At 39.0% G+C, this 26,315-nt stretch overlaps 1 protein-coding gene across 6 annotated transcripts in view; it reads left to right on the forward strand.

Annotated features, from left to right (window-relative positions):
• The window catches only part of CCDC146 (coiled-coil domain containing 146), a 123,080-nt gene that overhangs the window by 34,718 nt on the left and 62,047 nt on the right, over positions 1-26,315 (forward strand). For 5 of the 6 annotated variants that reach the window (XM_057422556.1, XM_057422550.1, XM_057422551.1 and 2 more), the window contains 12 exons: positions 5,275-5,332; positions 5,881-6,057; positions 6,643-6,716; positions 6,961-7,188; positions 8,124-8,310; positions 12,975-13,070; positions 13,853-14,023; positions 15,371-15,459; positions 15,579-15,743; positions 18,066-18,290; positions 18,907-19,135; positions 25,833-25,961. In XM_057422556.1, the coding sequence (XP_057278539.1) occupies positions 5,275-5,332; positions 5,881-6,057; positions 6,643-6,716; positions 6,961-7,188; positions 8,124-8,310; positions 12,975-13,070; positions 13,853-14,023; positions 15,371-15,459; positions 15,579-15,743; positions 18,066-18,290; positions 18,907-19,135; positions 25,833-25,961 (1,828 nt within the window). The remainder of the gene's footprint in view (positions 1-5,274; positions 5,333-5,880; positions 6,058-6,642; positions 6,717-6,960; positions 7,189-8,123; positions 8,311-12,974; positions 13,071-13,852; positions 14,024-15,370; positions 15,460-15,578; positions 15,744-18,065; positions 18,291-18,906; positions 19,136-25,832; positions 25,962-26,315) is intronic. The other variant, XM_057422552.1, reaches the window with a different exon arrangement.

The following is a 26,315-nucleotide window of genomic DNA, read 5'->3' on the forward strand; positions in this document are numbered from 1 at the left end:
CAGATTAGTGCTAGGAAAAGTTCAGTGTGATCACAAGGATTTGTTCTAGCTTGAGGAAACTTTTCGTTTTATTGCCCATGTTAGGCTTAGAGTCCTGGTTTGTGAGACCAAATAAAGAGCTGGGGTTTTTTATAAGGCAGTAGTAACAACAATTTATTATTGAGAAATAATAAATATATCATCTAAATTTATCATCTAAACCATATACCTAAAAGTAAGCAATTAATTTGTAATGAAATGATCTGTAACAAGAGTTTGTGAGATTAAAGGTGCCTAATCCTTGGAAAGAATTTTACTTTAAAGTCTGAGTCCAGTCTACAGCCCTCACAGTCATTTGTGCAGGTAGCAAAACAGCTATTTGCTGCAGTAGCATGTGCTGTTGCATGCAAGTCACGATTGCAAAACTGAGTTTGTCCTTGTAGAAACATTGCAAATATGGAAAATTATTTCAATGCTTGTAATTATTTCAGGGTTAGTCACCCAATAATAAAAAGTGAAATGTTAGGGTATGTCCATAGTTTTTCTAGTGAAGAATTACAAGTCATATATAAAATTAATAGAGTTGAGTTGAAGCTGTTATAAACTAGTCTTATGACTGGATTTTCCAGTACATGCAAACTAATTACAGCTGAAAGCTTTGCAGAAATCTCATGCTGGCAGCTTATTGGCTGTCACATCTTCTACTTGTGGTCACTAGCATTTTAGTTGTGAGGTGCTGAGCACCTTCTATGGGCTCCTCAGCAATCCCAGTTATGTGTCAGAGTATCTGAAGGAGTCTGCTTTCTTGTATTATGGGGTTTGTAATGATAACAAGGTCCTGGCTATTTGTGAGCTAAGGAACTGAAATGAACCTCTGCTGACAACTACCGCTACATTTCTTAATCTCTCTGACTTTTTTTATTTCTGTGTCAGTTTGCAGCTGTAGACATCTCTCAGGGAAAAGGCTGGAATGTATTTTTATTAATGGTCCAATTTTCTGAGTGTTTTTTTTTAACTCATTATATCTGCATCCATGATAGCTTTACAGGTACAGGACTGCTATTAAGCTTCACGAAAAAAAGTAAAGCAACGTGAGAAACATTTGTGAACATTAATGCTTAAACTTAAGGATTTCATCTTTTTTTCACTATGTATGTTGATACAGGTATAATAATAATAATATTAAAACCCACGTGGTGTTGAAATATACACTTATCAACGAAGGGCTATAAACCAATGGGAATTATAAATGCCTAATGCCGCTTGCAGCTATTTGGTTTGTTCTTGTGATCAATGTCTATTTTATAGGCAGTCAGGAGGCTGATGTTCATATATCACAGATTTCAAGATTCAGATGCTAAATGAAAAGACCAGATTTTCTCTGCTTACATTAAGCTTCTGTGTTTATACAGCTATTAAAACAGAAATTGAATTTAAATCTGTGAAGAATCGTATTTGATTTCTTAATCTGAGTTAATCATCCTGGTCTCCCTTTAGAGTCAACAGAGAGAAATACGTTATCTTCAGCCTTTCATTTATCTCATCCTAAAATAGGCAAGTGGGATGTCAGATGACCTGCCCTTTGGAGGTTCTTGCTTTCATCCCTGACAATAAGGAAGCCTGGGGATAACAGCACAAGGGCACCTATCTAATTGTTGAATGTGGGCAGCTGGACCAAACTCATTGCTCAAAAGGGAGAGATTTAACTTCTTTCTTTTACCACCATTTTCTTTTCAACTTTTCACTGCTTTTTGCGTGGAAGTAGTTGGTCTGCCTAAGGCAACTTGGTTACTTGGTGCTTGTTGTCAGTGTTGCCTTTGTTTATATCACAGAAAATGAGGTGTTCAAATCATTTTACTTTTGCTGCATGGAAAAGCCTTTGTTGAGAAACTGGAATGGCTCCGCAAGAATCTGTCCTCATGAGTGAGGAATTTGACAAAAAAAAAAACATGTCAACTTTGCTCTCCCTTCTGGTTTTCGGGATTCTCTTTTGATCATCTGGCATGATATTAAAGATGGCACAGCATGGACTGCTGACAGGCAAGGCAGTATCTCTTTAATCAGTTTGCACAAGACTTACTTAATAATTTTTTGTGGCAGTCAGTTATGGGTATTTGTGCAAAGTGGAAATTCTTTATAATTAGTGTGATTATGCCATTCCCAAGGACTTCAACTAGGAGTCCCGCCAGAATGTGTTGGGAATATGAATTATCCTTATTAATATATTTATACATTTAGACAACCTGTTGGTAAGTGCAAGCATTGTGTTTGACCCACATGGCATTCCAATACAACATACTCAGTTACAGCTTATGGGTGTGGTACACGGGAGCAGACCAAAGCTGCCATCACAGAATTGAAGTAGCTCAGTCTTAAATGCAGTTTGATCCCTCTTATTGACTTTAAACAGTGGAACATGAAACTAGTAGTTCCTGAGCCACACTGCAGCAAAGAAGAAATCGCCTTATAGTGTTTCCTTAATTCACACGCACTTGCATTGTGTACCTCCGAAAATACCCGTGTCTTTCATGCACTTGCATTGTGTACCTCCGAAAATACCTGTGTCTTTCTTCACTTTTCTGTGCAATTTCTTAAGTTATAATAAATTTTGCCATAGAATTTTTTCTTTTGTAAATAATTTTATCATTTTGGGGGGAAGACTGATCTAAATTCAACTGTTTTCTTTGAAAGATTTTTTTTGCAAACTCATTCACTCCATCAGTGTTCAAACACTCACATTCAAATTAGTTTTAGACTTAGCAGTCATTGTAAGAGGCGTATTTGTACTCTGCACATACAAATATGTGTATGTGCAATAAATCAACAACATCTACTCTATGCCTTTATTTTCTCTTTGCTCTTCATCTCAGCCAGAGCTTGTTCTTCATTATCTTTTTATTTATTATTTTTTTTATTACAACACCACCGACCCAATTCTCTTTTTGACTGTTGTCTTTCCTTGATTGGAAAGATGTTGCCTGAGGCTTCCAGGTATGAGCTTTGCTTCTTTTGTTAGAGGACCAAAATAAAAGAGAAATTTTAGGGGGTAGTGGGTTTGCACCTTGTGTCAACACTGATAAAGAACCGAGCACAAGATCCTAGTGATGATCCTCCATGAGGCTGGCTGCTAGGAGACTTATCTCTCTCCCATGGCCACCTTGTGGTACCTGAACCACCACCATGCAAAGTCTTAGGCTGATGCTGAAAGGTTTCAGAGAAAAAAAGAAATACCAATCAGCTGCCTCTCTTCAGTGTCAGCCACATTCAGAAGCAACTGTAGTAGTTGCTTTGCATACATATGTTGACTTGTGGGGCTGCCTAGGACTCCTTGCATTGTTTGTAGCCCCAAGTGACGCAGCTATTCCATGAAAATCTGGTCCCTTCTCTTAATACTCCCCTTAATTAGTTATTTATTCTAACAGACTCTCCCACATCTCCAGGAGGCCTGACCAGCACATACACCAGCTGTAATTTCAAACACAAATCTAAGTGCCAAAGTTGATTCCTTGCCATGTCTGGACAGAGGATTTGGTGGTTCCACCTATTCCCCAGCTGCAATCTTTATAGCCTGAGACTCAGAAATATCAGCAGAGGTTCTAATTACATTGCGAGAACCTTCCTCCTTGTTCCAACTCAATAGCACAATGACCTAATTAAGCTCAGTTTTGTTGCAATGGCATGCAGATTGCTGTAGCCCATTTATCTCCTGGAGGTGCAGAATTGTTCTGTACATGCACTGGGGATCTATCAGTGTGTTTCTTCACTAGGGCTAATGCCACCAAGAAGCTCCTATTGTATGTCCAACAAGCTTGCTGGTTCAGCTCCACTTTTGTAGTCACTCCTTCATCTTTCTCAGAGCAGCATCACTAAAAACACACCCACAATATCTAAGACCCTTCCTGTCTTTTCCTTTCCTCCTTCCCTCCTTCGGCATAAGTCTCTGTTGTTCCCTGAATTTAATTTGCAACATAGTTTTGAGTATGCGTTAAGATCACCATGGCTATTCAGTTTAGTTTTCTACTGTACCCCACTGAGCTAGTCTACAGCTCCTGTCTCTTCAGGATGTTTTTTCACAGGACCCTGTTGAGGTTTGAGGAGCTTCAGTTACAGTTGTTCATAGTGTGAAGGTGTGCATGAGCAATCACTCAAAGGAAGAAGGAAGTTTCTCACTAGCAACTTCACTTTCTTTGGTGTGTGCTGGTTTTGTTGGTATTTATAACCCACCTCCTCTTTTCTTTTGACTCACTTAGAATCACAGAATCATAGAATAGTTAGGGTTGGAAAGGACCTTAGGATCGTCTAGTTCCAACCCCCCTGCCATGGGCAGGGACACCTCACACTAAACCGTGCCACCCAAGGCTTCGTCCAGCCTGGCCTTGAACACTGCCGGGGATGGAGCATTCATAACCTCCCTGGGCAACCCATTCCAGTGCCTCACCACCCTCACAGAAAAGAATATCTTCCCTATATCCAACCTAAACTTCCCCTGTTCAAGTTTTAACCCGTTACCCCTTGTCCTATCACTACAGTCCCTAATGAAGAGTCCCTCCCCAGCATCCCTATAGGCCCCCTTCAGATACTGGAAGGCTGCTATGAGGTCTCCACGCAGCCTTCTCTTCTCCAGGCTGAACAGCCCCAACTTTCTCAGCCTGTCTTCATACAGGAGGTGCTCCAGTCCCCTGATCATCCTCGTGGCCCTCCTCTGGACTTGTTCCAACAGTTCCATGTCCTTCTTATGCTGAGGACACCAGAACTGCACACAATACTCCAAGTGAGGTCTCACAAGAGCAGAGTAGAGGGGCAGGATCAGCTCCTTCAACCTGCTGGTCACGCTCCTTTTGATGCAGCCCAGGATACGGTTGGCTTTCTGGGCTGCAAGCGCACACTGAAGCCAGCTCATGTTCATTTTCTCATCGACCAAACTTCCACGTTTACATTTTGTTTTCTGAGGTTGGGAAAAACTGTGAGTGTAGCACTATAGTGTAAAGACAAGGGTGAATGAGGCATAAATGCACCCCTGCAGGAGGTGGTGAGACTAAGAATAATCAGGTTCAAATTTTAGATGTGTGCACTGTAGAAAAAGCCTGTATATGAGCAACCTGTCTTTCAGGACTTCCAGTTACCAGTCAGCAACCTTCCTTTAACATGGAAACTTTTCAGTTGTCCCTGACGGTAATTCACCATACATTTTGGTCTAACATGAGACAGGCTTCCATACTTTTTTACCATGTACTATACTATAGTAATATTTATTATATTACTAATATATTTAGTTTTGTTTTGATTTTCCTGTAGTTTGCAAGAAGAAAAGAGTCTTTTGGAAAGCGAATATGCAAGAATTCCAAAAGACAGGGTAAGTACAAAACATGAGCAAAGCCATGGTTTATGTTCTGTCAGCAACTATATGAAAATATGAATGAAAATGTCTGCACAGTGAGTAGCTCCAGAGTTAATTTAAAATCTGGAATACATAGAGAAAACATGAGGTAGACATTATAGGAGAGCCTATATCACATCATTCAGGTTTGATAACTCTAGGGCAAGTGATGAATAACTGATTCAGAAAAGATCTGGATCTCCTTAAGTTTACTCAAGAACATTTTTTACTATATTCACCAAATGGATACTGCATGTAAAGGTAGGTACCAGTTTATGGTTCTGGGATTGCAGTATGGAAAATGCATTTGCTGTCACAAATTCTGATGAATAAATACGGGTTTGTTGGAGATAAAATTCTGCTGGTTATTGATAGAAGAAGCACACATCTTGTTAAAAGATTATATTTCATACCTTGTAAAAACTCTTATCGCCATTCAATGTTAATGAACCTGTAACACCACAAGCTTGTAAAATTTAATGGTGAAAATAATGTTAATCTTGTCTTTTACTTCATTTTTAAAGGGAACAGATAAGAAAACTGAACAGTTGAAAGAAAATTGTGATGAGCTCTGCAAAGAAGTAAACCAAAGGAAAGCAGAAATTAATGCAATAAAGGAAGATGTTTCATCCAAGAAAAAGCTGGTGTTGATAGATAAGAAAGAAATGGAAAAGCTTCTAGAGAAGCAGGCTAATTTAAAAGTAACACAAAATTAATTGTGTGTCTGTGTGTATGTATGCGTTTATGGGCACATGCTTTGTCCAAGGAAACAGTGAATCTTCTGGATGTTGTTTTGTCATTCCAAATTCATTAGATGGCATTACATAATATATTACATCATTTTTCAATAAGCGTGAAACATGCTGCTGTCCCATATCCATTATTATTCCTTTAGGAAATAATAGTCATGGTTTTGATTAAAAAATGGCATGTTTGCTATGTTGTGTTACTGTAGGCTGCTCTAACATATGCCCAGATCCAAGTTAATACAGATTTATGCCAACAACTAAAAAACATACCTCTGTCTTTGCCACTTTACATGGTACAGGTAACATGATCAGATGTATTAATAATATTCAAGCATAATTTTTATCTTGCAGACATAATGAAATCATAACTATTAATGTTTAATTTCAGAAGTAGCAGCTATATTTCCCTGGGACAAACTCAAGTAACTCAAAATATATTTCCTGTTCATTTTCACAGCATTTGTAGGTGAATATTACTTCTATGAAATGCCATCAGATTTTAAGGCTATTAATGTAACTTTTCTGTTTTGTTACTAGGATGAGCTAGTAAGGATCCTTGGTGTTCCAGTAAAACTTGGAAAAGAAGCTGAGAAAATAAATTGGAGAAAAAAGTATGCTTCTATAAATAATTATATATAGATAAATACATGTGTGGCTTCTTTTCATCCGTTTGTTACTGAGATGGCTGAGTATAGCTGTTGATTAAAATTAGGATCAACATTTTAAAAAGCATCTATAATTCACTTAAAATCCATGTGCTGCACTGAAAAACACAGTATATGAAGTGAAACATTGACATTTAAATATGCATGTGGAAATGTTAACCCCTACTGTTTTGTTGAAATATATCCACAGCAATGAAGAGAAGAAGAAAAAAGCCCTTGATGACCAAATAGGAGAGGTAAATGGTACCCTGAAAGCCATTGAAAAGAAGACTGAAGAGATTTTGCAAGAAAGAGAAGATATAATGAAGGAATTGGATGAGAAAAATATTTTGCTAGAAAGCAAAGAACAAGAATGCAATACTTTGGCAAAATTACTAGAAATTAACAGAGAGAAAGGATTGGTGATCATAGCAGAGAGGTTAGACACAAGCCATGTAGCATGTGTGAACAATTCCGTGTTCTCAAAGATCTCTCTTTTTTCTGCTGTCTTGCTTATGTTTTCAAGTCTTGTGCTGCAAGCAGTGTGGAATTGAAATTATCAGGCTTGGTTTTGACTTCAGAAATGTTTATATAAACTACTGCAATCTAGGATCTGGCTTGAAGAACATCAGAAAACATAACCACTTGATAAAATGCAGGGAGAGGCAACTGGATTTTGCTCTGAAAGGGACATTTTTAAGAGGGTTTCTCTTTCCAGTGAAAAGATATTTTTTTTTCTGTGTAACCCACAGAAAGTAAATTGAACAAGAAAAAGAATATGTCAGTATTTTCATTTTTCAAATGAGGATCATAGATTTCTGCAGCCACTCCTGAGTTTCAGTGGGGACCAGTTACTCATCTCTTTAATATTGCCTTGATTTGTGAGCTTATATAACTTGTTAAAGTAAAATAAACTGTTGAGTTGATTGAAGGCTTCAAAAGATCCCTTCTTTGAAGAGGAAGATGTATAGTTATAATCATGGCCATATGCTCAGCAACAATGCTTTTGAATTTAAAGTTTTGTATTAAAGGATAGTGACGCTTTAAATTGAAATGTTTAAGTGAAGCATGCATGTAAATATTTCCTCATACCAAAAAATTGTGTTTTCTTCTTATAAGTAAAAGTTTCTCTGGAATTTGTCGCATATTTAGAACAGACTGTGAGACCTCACTGACATCATTAGGAATATTATCATTGGTTAAAGTTATAAAAATGCCATCTTTTTAGGCAATTTGTGCCAGTAGTTTATGAGTTTATCTTGCTATTCAGCCATAAGGATGCAGTTCTCAAAACCCCTTAAAATGATCATGTCTGTTTCCATTCGTGTCTTGCTCAAGTTACCTGTTTCCAAAATTCTGTGTCTATCTATACAGAGAAGCTCTGGAAAAGACTTTGAATAAGCGTGACTTGGAGAAAAAAGAGCAAGCTGATATTCTCATTCACAAGCAAGCACAGAAGGACAGAGAGCTGAAAACCTTAAAAAAGATGGAGTTACAATTGAATACAATTTTTGGTGCCTTGGAACAAGATAAGTTACAGCATAAAAGACTCAAATTAGAGGTCTGTATGAATGCATTGACCGTAAGAATTCTAAATTTTCTTTTAAGAAATCTGCCAATTAAATCTTTTGACTGGTCCCAAAAGGGGGAAGAGGAGAAGACTGGAGTCTTACACACATAAAAGTGTCAAGAGTGTAGCTACAACTAAGAAAGAAATGCCTAGGTTCTTTGGCTGTGATAAAAATAGTGCATGAAGATACATATGGATTATTCTTAAGAAGTGGAATTTGGGTGGGAGCATCCTTTGAAGAAGAACTGGGAGATAATATGGGCACTGTGGTGTCATGTCTGCCTTTAAAGCATGGTGGAACTGTGGTCATTAATGATCAAAGTAATATAGTGACTTGCCCAATGACATCGAAGAAATTTGTATCAGAGTAAAAGAGCCAAGTACTCCCTGATTTCCAGATAATGAAAAGATGAATCATAGAATCATAGAATCATAGAAGAGTTAGGGTTGGAAAGGGCCTTAAGATCATCTAGTTCCAACACCCCTGCCATGGGGCAGGGACATCTCACACTAAACCATGTCACCCAAGGCTCTGTCCAGCCTGGCCTTGAACACTGCCAGGGACGGAGCATTCACAGCTTTCCTGGGCAACCCATTCCAGTGCCTCACCACCCTCACAGGAAAGAACTTCTTCCTTATACCTAACCTGAACTTCCCCTGCTGGAGTTTGAACCTGTTACCCCTTGTACTATCACTACAGTCCCTAATGAAGAGTCCCTCCCCAGCATCCCTATAGGCCCCCTTCAGATACTGGAAGGCTGCTATGAGGTCTCCACGCAGCCTTTTCTTCTCCAGGCTGAACAGCCCCAACTTTCTCAGCCTGTCTTCATACGGGAGGTGCTCCAGCCCCCTCATCATCCTCTTGGCCTCCTCTGGACTTGTTCCAAATGTTTTAAATGTTTTTATCTTTTTAAAATTCAAAGGCCATATGTACATTACTGCAAATGATTTATAATGTATTTAACATTAGTCTAGGAAACAGGAGACTAACACTATATAAATTTTCTATTAAAAAACATGAAATAAATCCCCATGTTCTCCTTGTTTCCATTCAAATTTCATCTCCAGCTTCTCCCTGCATTACTATTTCACCCATTCCTCTTTCCATACTGATTTACTCTTTTCAGTTTTATTTTTGTCTTCTATTATGCTGATTTGAAAGGGCAGTCTCATTCTACCTGTCTGTTCAAAACATTTCCTTTCTTTTGTCTGTAAAAGTCTTTCTTAAATTTTTTTTCTATCCTTTTGGTATTCTCTTCCTCTTGTTACTGGTTCTTCCATTACCTTTCTTAAGCTTTTCATCTAAACTAGCCCCTTGTTTAGTCTAAATTGTAAGTCAGTCTTATAAAATTAATCTTGCTTAGTCAAGTGAATAATTTTTCACCAGACTTGGTGTTTCCTACCTTGACAAAGCATCCTTGGAATTTTTCTTGGTCCTCCTCAGCAATTGAGGGCAGAAAAAAAAAGTCTTATTTACATCAGTGTGAAGTTTTTAGCAATAGCTATATGATATCAAAACTCACCCACACTTAGCTTTGCTGTTTAAAAAACTCCAATCATTACTCAGTGATAGTGTTTTTAAATATTATTTTTTTTATCTCCTCTGAAATTCCTCCTGAATTTCCATGTATTAATTACCAAGTAATACACGCCCACTTAGGAGGAGGGAGGGAAGCTCTGTAACTATACAAAAACTTTTAGATAGAATTTCCTCAAATACCGATTAAAGGGCTGAGTCATTCCAGACTTCAATCTTAAAGCTCATACTGAGTTTCTGTTCAGCATGAGCTAAGAAAATCCAGGCAGTGTTATTTATTCCTATTGAGGAAATATTCCTGGAGGGAGAACCAGATTGTTCAAAGACATGTAATGCTAAAATCAAATGCCATAATTCACTGATAGTTGTAGTTAGAATTCACAGTCCTGGGTGAGATCCAGACCTAACTCAACCCTTTTACACTGTGAAATGATGAGACCTGTAACAAGACACTCAAAGGTTAAGTTTCATTGCAAAGGATTCCCTCAGTACTAATGCTAGGTTATCCTACAGGCTTGTATGTGTCTTGCAGGTAGTATCATGAAGAGTGGTAGAAAGGGAATGCCAGTACAGGAAAAAGTGGAATTCTAAGCAGAATTTTACTCCAGAATTTGCAGGATGCTACCCTAACACAAACAGGCCATGGCAATATAGTTGTTTTAGCCCATGCTCCGTGTTTCCTCTGATTCCTTTCACGGCTCTTTTAGAATAGCAAATGTGAAATCACCACTGCTCTGCATAGTCAGTTCAAATGAAGTACTGAGTATGAAAGACTAGAGAGGCAAGTTTGATTCTGCTTTGTTTTGCCATCTTGAGACTGTTCAAATTTGGAAGACTTTTAAGTAGTTCAAGTTCCTTTAACCACTTACATTTTGTATTTATTCGTTAGGATTCCAAGTTTCACAAGAACGATTGCTAGTATAAAAACGTGATTGCAGAAGCAGCAGTACGTCAGTGTGCTTCCCCAAATTTCTCTTACTTTAAATCACGTGCTAAGTGCAGAATGACTGGTTTGTTGAATAAGGAAATTACAGGAACACTTTCTTCAAATTTGTTTTTCTTCTTAATAAAAGTTGTGAAAGGTCAGCTATTGCTAAATGCCAACATTCTGTGTGAAAGAGAACTGGCTGCTCTGACTGTTGCCAGCCCAGGGCAGAACTGCTGTTCGCCTCCATGCATGCCTTCTCTTTGGCCAGGCCAGCACAGAGACAGCCAAAAATGCCTAAGTTTAGTCATGTCTTATGTGAACAAAAGCCCTTAATGGATTAAAGATGTTTACACGAGCTTTCTACTTTTAGAATTAAGAACTTGATGGTATCTTTAGAATCCCATCTTGAAAATGTAGAAATGCCTACTTAGAGATACTACAGCCTTTTTACACAGCAGCTGTAATTAATATATATATTCCACAGAAAAGCCATGTTTGCTGTCTTGACAAGAGTGAAAGTAACTTGCTTAGAGTAAGTTTTACTGACATTTTAGCAAACCTAAGTCAAATCAAATCTCAGACTTGGCAGCTGAAACTAAAATAACTCCACAGATTGATCTTTACTGTGCCTCTTGTTTCGCTTTCCCTTAATGCAAGAGAGCATCTAATTTTATAATATTATCACAGAAGGGAAAACTGCAACTGCAAAACATCTCATTATCTATATTGAGGTGTAGTGTTTTATACTCTAACATCGGGTTAAGATCTGAGAGATACAACATTGCATATATTATCTTTGAATAGCTTCCAGATGTGTTGTTGAGTGTCATTTATTCCCACTTATGTGAATTGCAGGTTTTTAATTACAGACAGGCAACATATGCCTGCATAGTTAATCTGCTATATCTCTTACTTATAACTTTAAAGAACGTTGAATTTGGAAGTTAACGACTGGGGGGGCCAATGCAACTTTTGCCTTACAAGTTACATCGTGCAAGTATTTGTAATGGGATTATTCATAGATAGTTTAGTCAGAAGGTAGTTTTTAATGTGTCTTCCTTCACCACTTCTGATCAAATAAACAAATTTTTCTACAAAGTGCAAGAAAAAAATGTACAAAACTGTTTGTTTTGTTAGGTTTGACTTCCTAGAGCCTAACGAGGAAACAGGAAAATCCTACTTAATGAAAAGCAAAAAATATGAGAACAAATCTACACAGATGTGAAATATTGATTGTTTTCAAATCAGTGGTAGAATCATAGAATCATAGTATCATAGAATCGTTAGGGTTGGAAAGGACCTTAAGATCATCAAGTTCCAACACCCCTGCCATGGGCAGGGACACCTCACACTAAACCGTGTCACCCAAGGCCTTGTCCAGCCTGTCCTTGAACATTGCCAGGGATGGAGCATTCACAGCCTCCCTGGGCAACCCATTCCAGTGCCTCACCACCCTAACAGGAAAGAATTTCCTCCTTATATCCAATCTAAACTTCCCCTGTTTAAGTTTTAACCTGTTACCCCTTGTCCTATCACTACAGTCCCTAATGAAGAGTCCCTCCCCAGCATCCCTATAGGCCCCCTTCAGATACTGGAAGGCTGCTATGAGGTCTCCACGCAGCCTTCTCTTCTCCAGGCTGAACAGCCCCAACTTTCTCAGCCTGTCTTCATACAGGAGGTGCTCCAGTCCCCTGATCATCCTCATGGCCTCCTCTGGACTTGTTCCAACAGTTCCATGTCCTTTTGATGTTGAGGACACCAGAACTGCACACAATAATCCAGGTGAGGTCTCACAAGAGCAGAGATCTATTTTGTTTTTCCTTCAGTAAGGTGAGAATTTAACTCTGAAAATCCTCTCTGAATTTGTAAGGTGACATGTTTACATAGTCTCTCTTGGTGATTGTTACCTTTTTAATGAGCTTAGATCAAAAAACATAACCCTTAGAAATTCAGTAACTAAACTGGGCTTTGTGAAGATTAGTGTTTATAGTTACATTCTCAAAATTAAAAATTGAGAAACATGGATATGTTGCTGAGGAACTTCACTCAATGAAGAACTCTTGGACTCGGTATTGTAAGACAGAAAATTCAGTTCTTAATTTGTGTAACTACTTCAAATACATTATCTGCAGTTTATATTTTTCACATCTTTTGTTTGCATCACTCATTGTGCTTGGTTTGTTTCTGTAGGCAGAAGCTATTGCTAAAAGTAGCGGATTATTATTAGAAAGACGACAAGAACTGCAGAAAGAAGTTGAAGTGATCAAGAGAAGTTTAGTAGAACAGGTGCTGAGTTCTGCTTTCTCATGCTTTTTCACTGTAACAGTTGCTTTTCAATCATGAGAGTAAAGGGACTGCCTGAAGAAAAAAATTATGGGAGTTTCTAGGTGCAGCTTTCCAGTGATAAAACATGTGCTGTCTTTGAATTCGTTAGCATTATCGGGTGGGATTCAGCTTGTGTTTGAATACACATGTTCCGTATCTACATGTCACTATTTGTGTATGTGGTATGTACCTAATGTGCCATGATAGTCAGTAACAATCTAGTCCTGTAGTCAGTGAAGCCTAGGAAGTCCTACATTCACCTTCTAAAGAGGTTAATCTCCACTGGGTAGAACAGATAGCTTTTTAGAGTTCATTGATTCTCAAACAACTCTAGGCATCTAAATACTTTGCTCCATTTTAAATGTCTAAATTCGGTCTCTTAATGTGAAAGCTCAGTCAGTGTCTTCCATTGGGCAGTGTGGACATGTCAAAACCTGACAGTAAAATCTTTTAAAGATTATATGGCCACAAGAAACCTTTCTGCCCAATGAATAATAGCCGAAAGACATGCTAGACTGAGGAACAGGAGTGCTTCTAGGTGATAAAATATTTGGACATGTTATTAAAAGGACTGCGCATGATGGTCCAGCTGTAATTTTAAAGCAGTTTGGGTTGTTTTTTTTTTTTAAATCCACATAGCCTATGCACATGTTCACTTTACAGATAAACCCAAACTACTCCAATTTTGGGTTTGCCAACAATGATGCATCAATGCATAAGGAATTGAATTTAATTTTCTTTAGGAAACGATATCAGGTATGGATGCCCGCGGGTTACAAGAATGCATTGCTGAAGAAGGTTTGCTTTACAAAGAGCTGGAAAAAAGCAGAAAAGAGTTGTCCAGACTTGCACATCTGATACGGCTCAAAGTTGAAGAGAGGGAACAGAAATCTAGGGATGTTCAGAAAGTCCAGGTAAAAATCTGTCTATCTATCTCATATAATAGGAATACTTTTCTAAAGTAAAAGCTGGTATAAGAAGAAATAACATTACTGGTGAGGGGATCCTTATGGACTCTCATTTCCCACTTTGAAGTTCCATCACAACACAAGAACCTCACTTTCATTGGCAATTTACAGTGCAGGGCAACAGTATATTAAAGTATCATGCCACAATTGAAACAAGGTATTTGAAAGGATATTTTCTTTCAAGCCTATGGAGGAAAATGAACAATTTTGAAAGAAAGTGGCAGGAAAGCAGAGAGCCTCAACTGAAATTCTCAGAAGTACAGGTGTGTTTTATTTTACAAACATACAGCCATTAGAAGATAAAGAGAATTGCTACTCAGTCCAAGGACAGGAAGTAATTTTTATTTTCCTGTTACATTTCAAGGCATAAATCATTATATTAATTTTAAAAAAGAGGCAAATAAAACTTTTCTTACTGAGCAGTCATTGTGTTTGCTGGTTTGTTGCATGCATTTTGCTGGCTTTGTAATATCATGTATGTGCTGTAAATATGCACAGTATCTGTGGCTATAAGGGAACAAACTACTCATGCTTCCACAACTTATGTCCGTATTCAAACAAGTTAGATAAGCTACACTCCTAGCACCTTAGGGATCTTTGACTGTCTATAAAAATAGAATAAGCAAACATGTCATGCTTTGTTCCTTCAATAAAAGTCCATGAAAGGATAACAAATATAAATAAACAATACTAATTAATCAACACACAAACATGCCCAGAGCTGCAGCCCAGCATCCAGCAGCTTTTTCTAATGCCAGCCTCCTCCTCCTCCTGATACAATTGGGAAGAGAGAAAAGACCTGTCCGTAGATGGTTAATGATACAGGCTATTAAGGACTGAATACCACTGAAATCAAAAGGTCCAGAGCCCTAACAGAATGAAAATGCCATTTTACTCAAGCATCAGTGCTTGTTTAAAAGCCAGAAAAGAGTAAAATAAAATTTGTCTGAAAAGTGATGCGTATGCCAAATAATTACACAGCGATGGAACTGAGAGGAAACAGTAGAACTCCAGACGTAAGGGACCAATCTTTCTAATATGCAGCATCAAATTATCTACATTAACAGTCGTTGTAAGCTTAATTCACATAGGAAAAGTGTGGCCCTTAATGCTGTTGCAATAAAAGCATTAAATTATAATTGGAATGAGTTCTTCGAATATTCTCATCTCAACATATTTTCCTTGACTGGTTTTACAGTGGTTTATTAGTAAAAAAAGCTGTTCTGAGTCATTTCTTTGAAGACATTTCTTTGATATATCTAAAGTGCTCACTGAATTCTATTTAAATTCCAGATACAACTCCAAAATGTTATTAAAGAATTAAAAAGAAAGGATCTTGAAATAAAAGACTTTGAAAAGAGGGGAAGAAAAATCCAAAAAGAGTAAGAGAATAATAATAATAACACATTAGCTAAAAAATGTGGTTTAATGCAATTTTTATCCAAGTTGTGTATGCATAAAATTCTAATAATTATTTCTTTCACGTTTGTAATTTCTTCAGACTCCAAGGACTTGCTAAAATAAATGAGGTTGTTCAAAATGAAAGGAGTAAATGTATGGATTTGGTGCATGCTGCTCATCAGAAAGCAAATGAAATTAAAAAACGGGTAAAATTGATAGAAAAGGAAATAGAAAATTTAAGGAATACTCTTATAACCAAGGCAAGGTGAGTTTAAGTAAGCTGTAGGTCACATCTGCAGAAATGTAAGATTAGAAAGAATCTTGAGAGAGAATCTAGTCTAACTTCAACTATACCTTTATCATGCTTGATAGTCATTATGTTGATTTCTAAAACCTGATTCAAAGACATTTAGCAACACCCTTACATAATCTAATTTCTGGTCACCCTAACACTTCACAATTAGCTTGGGCATCACTGCATGACACAAGACATGTCTGAAGTTTGTCTGGCTACTCATCCTTCAAAAGGATAAAGTGTCATCGCATTTCTTTTGATCACAGTTCTTATGAGCCTCTAGCATCTGTATTAGCATGCTCTTTCATTCAATACGAACAATACTGTTGTAGTCACACTTTCTGCCCTTAGAAAAAAAGAGGTCCAATGCATATACAATTCCACAGTGGACTGGTGTATGATACTGTTAAATGAGTCACTATCTAGTAATGCAACTGTGTAATTACTGAATTAAAACAAACTGGGTCTCTTGGTTCAAACTCAAATTGAAGTTTATTGGAAAACATTTATTTCAAATAAAATGACACATGGTTTCAATTTCCAGGCAATCCTAGTCAAACTAAGAATTCACAACAAAGAGGATGAGGCAGACAAGTGGTGCTTGTGACTATTTTTTTCCAAGACCATTATTTAGTGGGGATAATCTTTTTGCCACCTTTTTGTCATCCTAGTGATGATATTCTGCAATATAGGCAGAATGACAATGTCTCTGAAATCGGTAGTTGGGAAAGTAGAAGGGTAATGAATGAAGAGTTAACCGTGTATAGAAGACAGCACAGACAAAACTGAGTAGCTCAAAAATAACTTGATTTTCCCAAAACTTTTATCTTTTGGTGCCAAAAATTTGCACAACTGGACCAAAGAATGCATTCAGGTTACAGTCACTCAAAGTGTATTGCGAATCTCCAAGTAGGTTGATTTCAAAGTCATGCTGGGGCTAGCTAAAAAAGAAGTGGAATGTCAGTGGTTTAAGTGATTTTGTCAAGATGCTGACATTTTGTGGAACAATTCTTGAGTCCTTCCCAGTCAATTTCTGATGAAAGGAATAAAAAAGACTAAGAAGGCAGATCTGTATTGTCTAGATACCAAACATATCTAATTATTATAGATGACCCTACTCTGGTCTAACAGGCATTTTGATCTCTGCAAATCTAGATTTAAAATTAGCAAGAGGTACTGAATTTCTAGTAATGGAAATGCCTATGGAAAAAAAAAATTAATCCCAGTAAGAGACTTGAGTATCACAGCATCACTGACTTACCTGCAGTCAGCAGTTTTGAGGACAGACAAGTGTCAGTCCAAATAAAATGTTTATCAGAAAATATTCAATAACATATCTTTACTACTGTCATGCTTCTTGCTTTACAAAAGTTTAATTCAATTTAGCAACACCATGTGGAACTCAGAAGTGTTACAAACATGGGGAAATGAACCAGAAAGCAGCTCACTGCTCTTTATATGGTGATGCAGCAATTTAACGATGGAGCCCATGAGGGGAGGTGGATATTTCATCTGCAGTTCTGTATCTTAATGGAAGACTGTGCTTCTCCTTTCACTACCTCTTTTGTATGTTGACACAAATATCTTCCCAATGTAGATAAATAGTATCTTGATCAACAAGTGATACTTACCACAGATTAAATGCAGTAACTCTAACTTCCATGTTGTACGAAAATGAGCAATTTGTATAGCAACAAGAATCTGTCTTTTAGGTGAGGGTGGCCAGCAAAGTTGCTAGAAATAATGAATTCTGTTCTTCATTTTTGTGTATTTTTAGTGTGATCTTGTCATGAACCTTTTATTTTGATTTTATCTCATCTGTCAGACAGGGGAACTGAGAATTTTCTGCCTTGTGTGCATGTTGTGATATGTTCTATAAACTTGGAGAGCTTTGAATTGCAAGCACAAAATTATTTACATATTGATCTCTCGTTAAATAGAATGGCAGGATTTCTACGCATTAAGACTTTGCATCACATTTTATTCTTCTGCTCTTGAGCTTCATTTCTTATGGCCCTTAGGGCTACCCAGTAGAGAAGAGCTGTAGTGCAGTGCACCATTTGTAGCATTTTACTTGGGCCATAATCCAGTTCTCTTCGAGCTGTAAAGAGCTTGCAGAGAGAAGCTGTTCTCAGAGAGCCTTTCTACTTCTTGTAATGCATCTGTGAAGCAGAGTGACATAGAAGATCCTTTGTGTGTTTGAGGAATTAGTTAAAGCTCTGCTTTTAATTGCTGAAATTGCTTTCAAATCGAAGGGGCTAAAAACTTTCCTACTTTTATGTTATGTTAAAGAAAATTGCAGAAACAACAGCTGAAGAATACAAACAATATAGCGATTATAGACTGTCTCAAAAGTGATTGCCTCAAAATTCTGCAAGCCATGCAAGAGGTGAAAGAGAAGAAAGAGCAGCGGTACTCAGTTCTTGAGAGACTCACCACTACAGTCACCCAAATTGAAGAGGAGCTTGTGCAGCTACACAAAAGATATGAAAGAGCTCTTCAGCAACAAAATGAGAGGTATTCAGGACAATTTGATAGAATGTGCTGTTTAATTTTGACATTCATGAAGGTTATGAGCACTCCTAGTTAGTGATACTGAAAGACTATGAAAGCCTCAATAAGTTTCCCTAAGCACTCTGCCTCGCTGCAGTGTCAGTGCTGCTCTGTATCAGACAGGTGTTGGTTCTCCATTGCTGATGATGTTCATACTTCAGATCTACTATTAAAAACATATAGTGGCTTGACTGCTGAATGTCTTGAGTACTTGTAGCCTCCTGCGCTGTTTGTGCTTTGTACACAGGTAAGGTATAAAAATGCAGAAGATGTAAAGCTCCCTGATCCAGTTAATCCGTCTTTTAAATGAATGCTGTGGAAGGCCAGAAGAGTTTTTAGAATTATATGAGAGACTAGAGTAACTTCTGCAATGATTTGTTCTCTGATCGTCACACTGTAATGATTTTTGTTACCTATTTAAAAGGTTAATATGATATTAAAGTAGCATTTGTAAAAGGTTTGTGCGTTATCCCAGATTATTACTGTTGTCCCAGGTCACCACTTCTGTTCTTGGATGGAATACACTGACTACGAGTAACATTTTTTTAAACTTTACCTTTTCATTTGGGGCTTATTCCAGTGGTCTTCTGCTCAGAGACCGGGAAGAAGAATTATGCATTTTATGTGAAAGGATACACACACAAGAGATACTGTGTAGAAATGGAGATATTGAGATTCAAGTTATGGATGAAAAGATCAAATTTCTGAAGGTGAAGGTAGATGAGAAGAAGAGAGAGATTGAATTATTGCTCAAAATGCTCCCAGTAAAGAAAGCCCTGGATGCACAGCTGGTGATGCTTCAGATACAGGTTGGTGGGAAAGCAAGCCTTGTTTTTGGCTTGTATTTTTCTGTATTTTAAAACTTAAGTTAATTTCACAGGAAAAAGTGCCTGGATTTACGAGGTTTATTTAAACAGATATAGTTCAGTAATAGCAAATAGTCTAGCAATACAATAGTCCAGCAAAACTTGTCTGTGACTGGCTGATGCACTTTGTTATGCACATGCGCATTCCAAATGGAATCTCAGCTAACCCTCCCCATAGCATGAAATGTCAGTGTGACTAAGCTGGAGAATGGGACTCATGGGGAAAAAATGGCAGTGTAGATAAAGTTTACTAAAACTGTATTGATGGGGGTAGGTGGGAGGGGTGGGAGACATACTCAGTCCTTCCAATTCCTAAAATAATAACTCAATTCACACTTGACCCTGGGCCTACTCTGGAAACTCTGCTGCCTACAATGATATAATCCACATTGATTTTCTTCTCCACAAAAACAGTGTAAGTTTTAGTTCTAGTCACAAACTGACATTAAACAACTAACAAACTGCAGTGCTTGGGACATTCTTTCCTTGCTTTCTGAAATGGCTCATTTACTTCTGACCTTATCTCCAGATGGTAATTTTTTCCATACATACTCCCTTAGTGCCTGCACAAAATTGTAAATTAGGGTGTACATCGCCTTTCGTAATGGCATCGATGGGAGCTGTGACTCACTGCTAAATAGTGCTTGCACTATTCTGCTGCTTCTGGGAAGCTGTACGCTCTGCTAAGAGACTAAAATGTTGGACATTACCTTACGCAAAATCATACCACAAAGGACTTTACAGTGCTGTTACAGATTTAGATGATGAAAAGAATGAGCATGAAAATAGACAATAGACAAAAGAAAAAGAAAAGTGCCACGTTTTCAGGTGAGATTTGGAAAGAGACTGGGAGTCACTGAGCACTGAGTCACACAGTGCAGGTGATTTCTGTGAACTAAGTCGACCACAAAGCTTTGCTTTTTCTGTTCTGCATTTCTAAGTCTTTCCCCTTAGTGATGATGGTTCATGTGAAGCCTAAAACCACTGTTAAAGGGAGGTTATTGTTACAGGTGCTTTTAATCTTTCTGTGGCATTGACATAAAATTAAAAAGCAGGAAAATACAGAGTGGTGTGATATTACAGATGGAATAGTCTTAATTAATGTTCCCAAATCAGAGATTTTCCAGTGAACAATGGCAAATAACCAGTTATCAGCTTTCAAAATGTAACTAGATGCTGTGGTTACTGAACTATTACATAGTTCAAAGTGGCCATTAACCCAGCCATCTCCTTATGCTCAACTGTTCTAGCATTAATACTGTTCCTCCCACTGCCAGTAGCCACTATATCTAGGGAGAAACACCTTCAAGCTCTTTGGCTTTATCTCCATGATTTAAATAAAAGCCACAAGCCCAAACCTGAATTCTGGTGTTGGTTTCCAAATTCAGATTGATAATACCTGTACTGATTACAGATCTGGCCGCATGTTGAAATCCAACTTGGCATCTGTTCAGTTACGGTATGAAAAGGATCTTACGATGCTGATCATTTGCACAAGACTTTGCATTGGTGTGATGAATACAGATCTAAATCACTTGTCTATGAAACCAGTCTCTGAAGCCAAGCTGAAATCTGAAGAGGTGGTAGCAGGAGCTCCTTTTGGGGTACTCTTTGTCTGTCTTTCGGTTTAAATAGTTATCTGTCTTTCGGTTTAAATAGTTATAAATGTTCAGAGAGAGTCTCAGTGCACCACAGGATGATGAAATCCTGATTTCTGTCAGAGACCTTTAGAACTCCTAAAATGCAGACTGTAAATATGTTTTCTAAGATTTCCTCATCATTTCTATTTCTCCTTTCTGTTGTGACCTTACGTAGGAGCCAGGGTGCCTAACCTTCACTTTGGGTTAGGAGCCCACAGGAAAAATGATACAGATAAGTGAACAAGGTCTCTATTAATAGAAAGAAGCGTGTGTCTTTGCCTTCAGAGGGAGATCCTGATTTTGGGAGCACAGTACTCCTCCTGGAGGTCTTTATTCTCAAGGCACCTGCCTCTCTTCATCCATGGTATGGAGAACTTTGAATCATGTCAGGATGCTTCAAAAGGCATCTACAATTGAAATACAGTATAGATCATCTGAATTAGGCAGGATGAATCATGTATGTCCTAAATTTTCTTCTCCCTTTTTTCTACCTTTCATGTCTCTTTAAGTCTTGGGTATTTTTCAGACTTTGACATCTTATCTGTCCTGTTTTTCACCTCTCCTGCATTTCCCAATCTTCCCATTTCCCCAGAACCTTTTTCTCACTCGAGAGGTGAATTAAACTTTCCAGTATTGAATGCCAAATGATTATTCAACAACAGATGTATTTATTTCTGTTAGAGATGCACCTCTTGGAATAGTGGGATGAATGAGTAGGTTTTACTCTACAGGCTGCAGAAACTGCATCCCTGTCTTGGCGGCAATTGTGCCCATTTGGAAGGTGAAAAGCACAAGTCAGGGCTGTGTGCCAGCAAGAGCAAAAATTTCACCCGGGTCTCCTGTATTCCACATGAGCTCCTTAATCATCAAACTGATCTATGTCCCAATCCTACACTTTCCATCCAAAGCTGCCTGTTTCCACAGCAGAGCGAAACACGGGTGAATAGTTTTAGCTAATGAAATACCATTGTCTTAATCAATACCAGACTCTTCTAAGCAAGTGCTGGTGACATGGACTGAGTATTTTTGTTACCATCAAAGTAAAGCATTAAAACCAGAAATATTTGCAGGTACTTCCTTTGTCTGACACAAAAAATACCTGGTGAGATGCTAAGGTGGTTTCCTCTGGGCATAAAACTATGTAACTTTAGATTCGGACTGCACAGCACAGGGCTGTTCCCACTGACTGGAATGATCCATGAAACTAAACTGCCTTCATGCACCAGAGAGAAATATTTAGCATTAATCATTAATTAGTCCAACACATAGATGTGCTGAGCTGTCACGATGGGACTTTCATGCCTCAGAGTTCAGCTGACGTACAGGGACTGACAATTTATTTGAGGCATTCGGCATCAGTGTTTGTCCAAGTTTTAGATGAAAATCTCCACACTGCATCATTAAGGAAGATTTTATTAACCTTTAGCTTGGGTCTTTCTTGCTGCAGTGTGAGAGCATTGATTTGTGTTCTGTCCACCAGGGACGTGACAAACGGATCATTCTCTTCCTCCCTGCAGCATTTCCTGTTACTGGAATGAAGTTAATCACATTCCTCTCCCATCCTTTTGCTAGGCTACACAGCCCTGGTTCTTTCAATCAGCCTCACAGATTTTTCTTAGATCATCCTTTTTTTTACTGCTTTTATTTTTGGCAACTTGGCCTCTTTCTTGAGGTGCACTGCAAATACCAGTGCCTGAGAGTGAAAGAATTCATTGAGGCATCTTGCAGGTTACATTCCTGCTTATGTGTCCAGGTACAATGGTGCCTTCCTTGCAGCATGACATGATTCATCTTCATGTAAATGTAACAACCAGACCCTCTTTTAAAGAATCGGTTGACCTTGATTCCGTACCTGTGCAGTTTTTTCTGCCTACGTGCAGCGCCCTGCATTTGTTATTTGATATTATGTCTTTTGTTCAAGCTTTTCTTCAGACCAAGATAAGTTTGAATTTAACTGGCTATTTACCTCATATTTTCATCAAGAACCCATTTCCTTGGCTTGTTTGTGAGAATGTCACATGAAACCATATCAAAGCTGTGTCGAATCAAGACATAAGATACCCACTATTTGTTGTCCACACACCTGTAAATTATCACAGTAGGGAAGTGGTCAGGTCTAGTATGACCCAGCACACTTGTGCTCTCTGATGTCCTTTCTGCTTTTCTACCTTCATACAGAGAAAGTTTAATTATTGGTTCCAGATTTATCCTTCAGAAAGTGACATTATCTATAGTTCCAGAGCTCCTTCCCCCCCCCCCCCCCCCCCCATTTTTAAAGCCTTGGTGTGATATTTGCCCTTTTCTAGTGCTTGATGTACCTCACCTACCTTCTCCAAGATCTCCAAAATAAGCAGCAGATCTCCACTTCTTCAGACCCATCCCTTTACCTAGGCATGTGTTCCCTCTTGTCCGTCTGTCCTGCAACCACTCCTCCTGACTGATTATAAACAAATCTAGAAAAGCCTCTCTGATAGAGCCTTTTCTTATCCCCTGTATCAAATCCACCCCAAGAAAGAAGTGATTTTTTTTGGTTTGGTTTGGGACTTAGAATCTGTTAGAACTCATAAAGTTTTGTCCAAGGAAAATACTACAAATTAGGAGAAAATAAAAAAAGATGCTTATAGTCGCATCACTTAAGCAGTCACAGAATAGCATGGTTATCTTTAGATGTGCTTTGTTTTCCATACTTTTGGGTTAGCCTGCATGGAATCACTTCCAACTCATATTGCCTTTAAATTGAAGCCTAGTATGAAACTTGCTATGGAATTTCTTTCCATTTTGGACAGTGGTTGTGCTGTTTTAGTCCTTCTGCTCTCAACTAGTCATTCAGTCTTACAAGTCCCTAATCTCATAAAGGCATCACCACCTCCACAACGCATTTTCACTTGGACGATTGGGTGAGAAATCTGGCCCCAGCTAGGAAAAATCACTGGAAGTACAGTTGTATCCTCTTATTTGTGCTGGTCCTGCTTTTACATTTTCCCCTGGCATGTATTCTTTGGCTTGAGTTTTAGTTGGTCAGAACTAAAACAAATCTTCCAGTACCTGGTTACACACTGAATCATGGTTTGCCAAGGAAACTGTTCATTACAGTCATTTAAGGTTTTTCCTTTGCCTTTTCTTAGACCAAGTGCAAAAGAAAGTGCTGTGCGACACTTTTTTACCATAACAAGCAGTAATTAAGACCAGTGCTCTGGTAATGGTCCATTACCACCCGAGAAGATCTGTCAGCTTTCCCTCTTCCATGACCTGCAAATTTACAGGGACCAAAGCATCCTGGTAGCAACATCTAAACATTGATTTTGTACTTCTGGTGACTGTCCCTAACCTTGAGAGTTGGTGACCACTTATTTCCTTAATATAGTATCTGATGGTTAGAATTCCTAGCAATGTACTTGGGTCATGTTATATCAGTGCCAATACATCGTGGCTGCAATGACAATGCACTGACAGCCAGGTGCATGTCCAAGCAAAAAACCCCACCACGGTTTTGCAAATGCAAACATGAAGAATTGTTCCCAATCGCTCCTTCAGGAAGTGCTTATGTGAAGCATGGATCCATCCAGTGTGTTCTGGGAAGCGATATTCCATAGGAAGGTCTCACATCAGCGAGGTCAGGGAACACCTGCCTCTGTGGGTCCTGGGAGTGACACATTGCTCAGGGTCACCACTGAGTCACTTCAGGACACATGCCTGGAACTTTACCACAGAAAACTTGGATGCCTGCACGGATGGGAGCATCAGTGTCAACCAGTGGGGAAGCAGGATGCTCAGGTTTAACTTGCAACCAGACTGTCAGGCACATGCATCCTTCCTACGTCCCTAAACTGATCAAACATAAGATTGTACGGAATAAAGCGAGACACCCCATCCTAAAAATCTGGTGTATTCCTGAGGATAAAAACATAGTCTGAGGACAGACTCAACTGGTGGGACTCAACTTCTGGCAGACATCAGGGTCTTTGTCTTGCAGCTGTCAAAATGGAGCTCCCTTTAAGAGTAACTAAGAACATCTTATGATCTTCCATATTTACCCTCCCTCCCTTGCAGTACAAGGAAAACTTGTCTGTGAATTCTGTGGGTCAGGCTCTGGGGGTGAGGTAGATGGGGACAAGCTACCACTGTGAGTCCCAGTGGAGTCCCATGCAGCCACCTCCATGCTGGAGGCACTGGCTGGGCCGGGCTGCAGAGACCCAGGCAGGGTGAAGGAAGCCGTGCCAGCACAGGCTCCTACCATTCCCAGCACTGCTCTCCCTCCTCAGGATGGAGCTGGAGCTGTGGCAGGTCTCAGCTCACCCTAGCAGCCAGGCTCTGTCTCCTGCCTGCAGACAGCTGCCCTGAGCCCACCCCACTGCAGCCCAGTGCAAATCACCCATGGGTCTTCATCCAGGCCACCCAGCAGGGGCCGAGGAAGGGATCACTGCCTGGAACAGCCTTTTTCTGGCTTCCCAAACACGTTCAGAAGGTAAAAATCATCTTCCAGCACAGGGCTCTTGTGATTCCCAGTGGCTCAGTGAAGAAACCTCTTCTGTGTGGCTAAATTAACACACAGTTTCAGATGGCTGTGTTGCACATGGAAGAAGAGTCAAGGGAACAAGTGTTTGAGACCCTGGTTAATGGTTTAAACCATTAGTAAGATGAAGCTGATTTGTATTTGTGCATTATAGGATGACTTTCTGTGACACAATCTGCTCCTTTTCAAATTGCCATTCATGAGCACTAGGACAGGAGAATGAGGTCTGCACACTGCCAGTTCTGCAGAGAAGTGCTTCCTAGTGTTTGACCAGCATCATTTTGCTTAGATTTATACCCCCTCCCACCCCAACCTCCTCCCAAAGCATCCAAGGCCAGAGTCTTACTTCTAAGTCTAGGTGGTGCCAGAGCAGCCATGGCAGTCCCTTTGGTGTGGTTATCCTGGTATGAGTTAACAGAGGCCTTTCATCTCTGGTCACGCTTTTGGCTTCTTGTCTGTCAAAATACTGTCTGTTTTCATTTTCCAGCATTCCCAGTGCAAGGACAGGATTAAACAGATGGAGGAAATCTCTGCTGACCCCGCAAATAAGAGCAGAAAGCGAGAACTGGGAGGGAAGGACCCATCTCCACCTGAGCTGCTAAAAAAGATTGAGCACGTAAGATCACTTCTCACATCCCAAGCTATCCCACTGTATTTAACCTCTTAGAAAAAGCAATTGGTATCTTTCATTTTAAATGTAAACTTTCAGTAAGTAATAATTATATGTGAGAATAATTATGATTGGCTAATGGGAACTTTGCCTTCTTACAGCAGGGGCTGGAGGGGGAAGCTCTGTGCAGTTTCCCCAGCTCTGCAGCAACCTCTGCCAGCCTGGCCAGTCACAGCACCAACCTGCACATTACAATACGGGGTGGTGGTGGGGGGGGGTGTTCCTTGGAGTCATAAGATAAGTTCAAATGGTTTTTTTTTGACCTCCGTGTGATTTTAAAGTTCTTTTAGTTGCATGGTA

This window comes from Pezoporus wallicus, unplaced genomic scaffold (genome assembly GCF_028554395.1).
Source record: "Pezoporus wallicus isolate ANWC-B61680 ecotype Strahan unplaced genomic scaffold, APGP_CSIRO_Pwel_v1 contig_3058, whole genome shotgun sequence".
Taxonomy (NCBI): Eukaryota; Metazoa; Chordata; class Aves; order Psittaciformes; family Psittacidae; genus Pezoporus; species Pezoporus wallicus.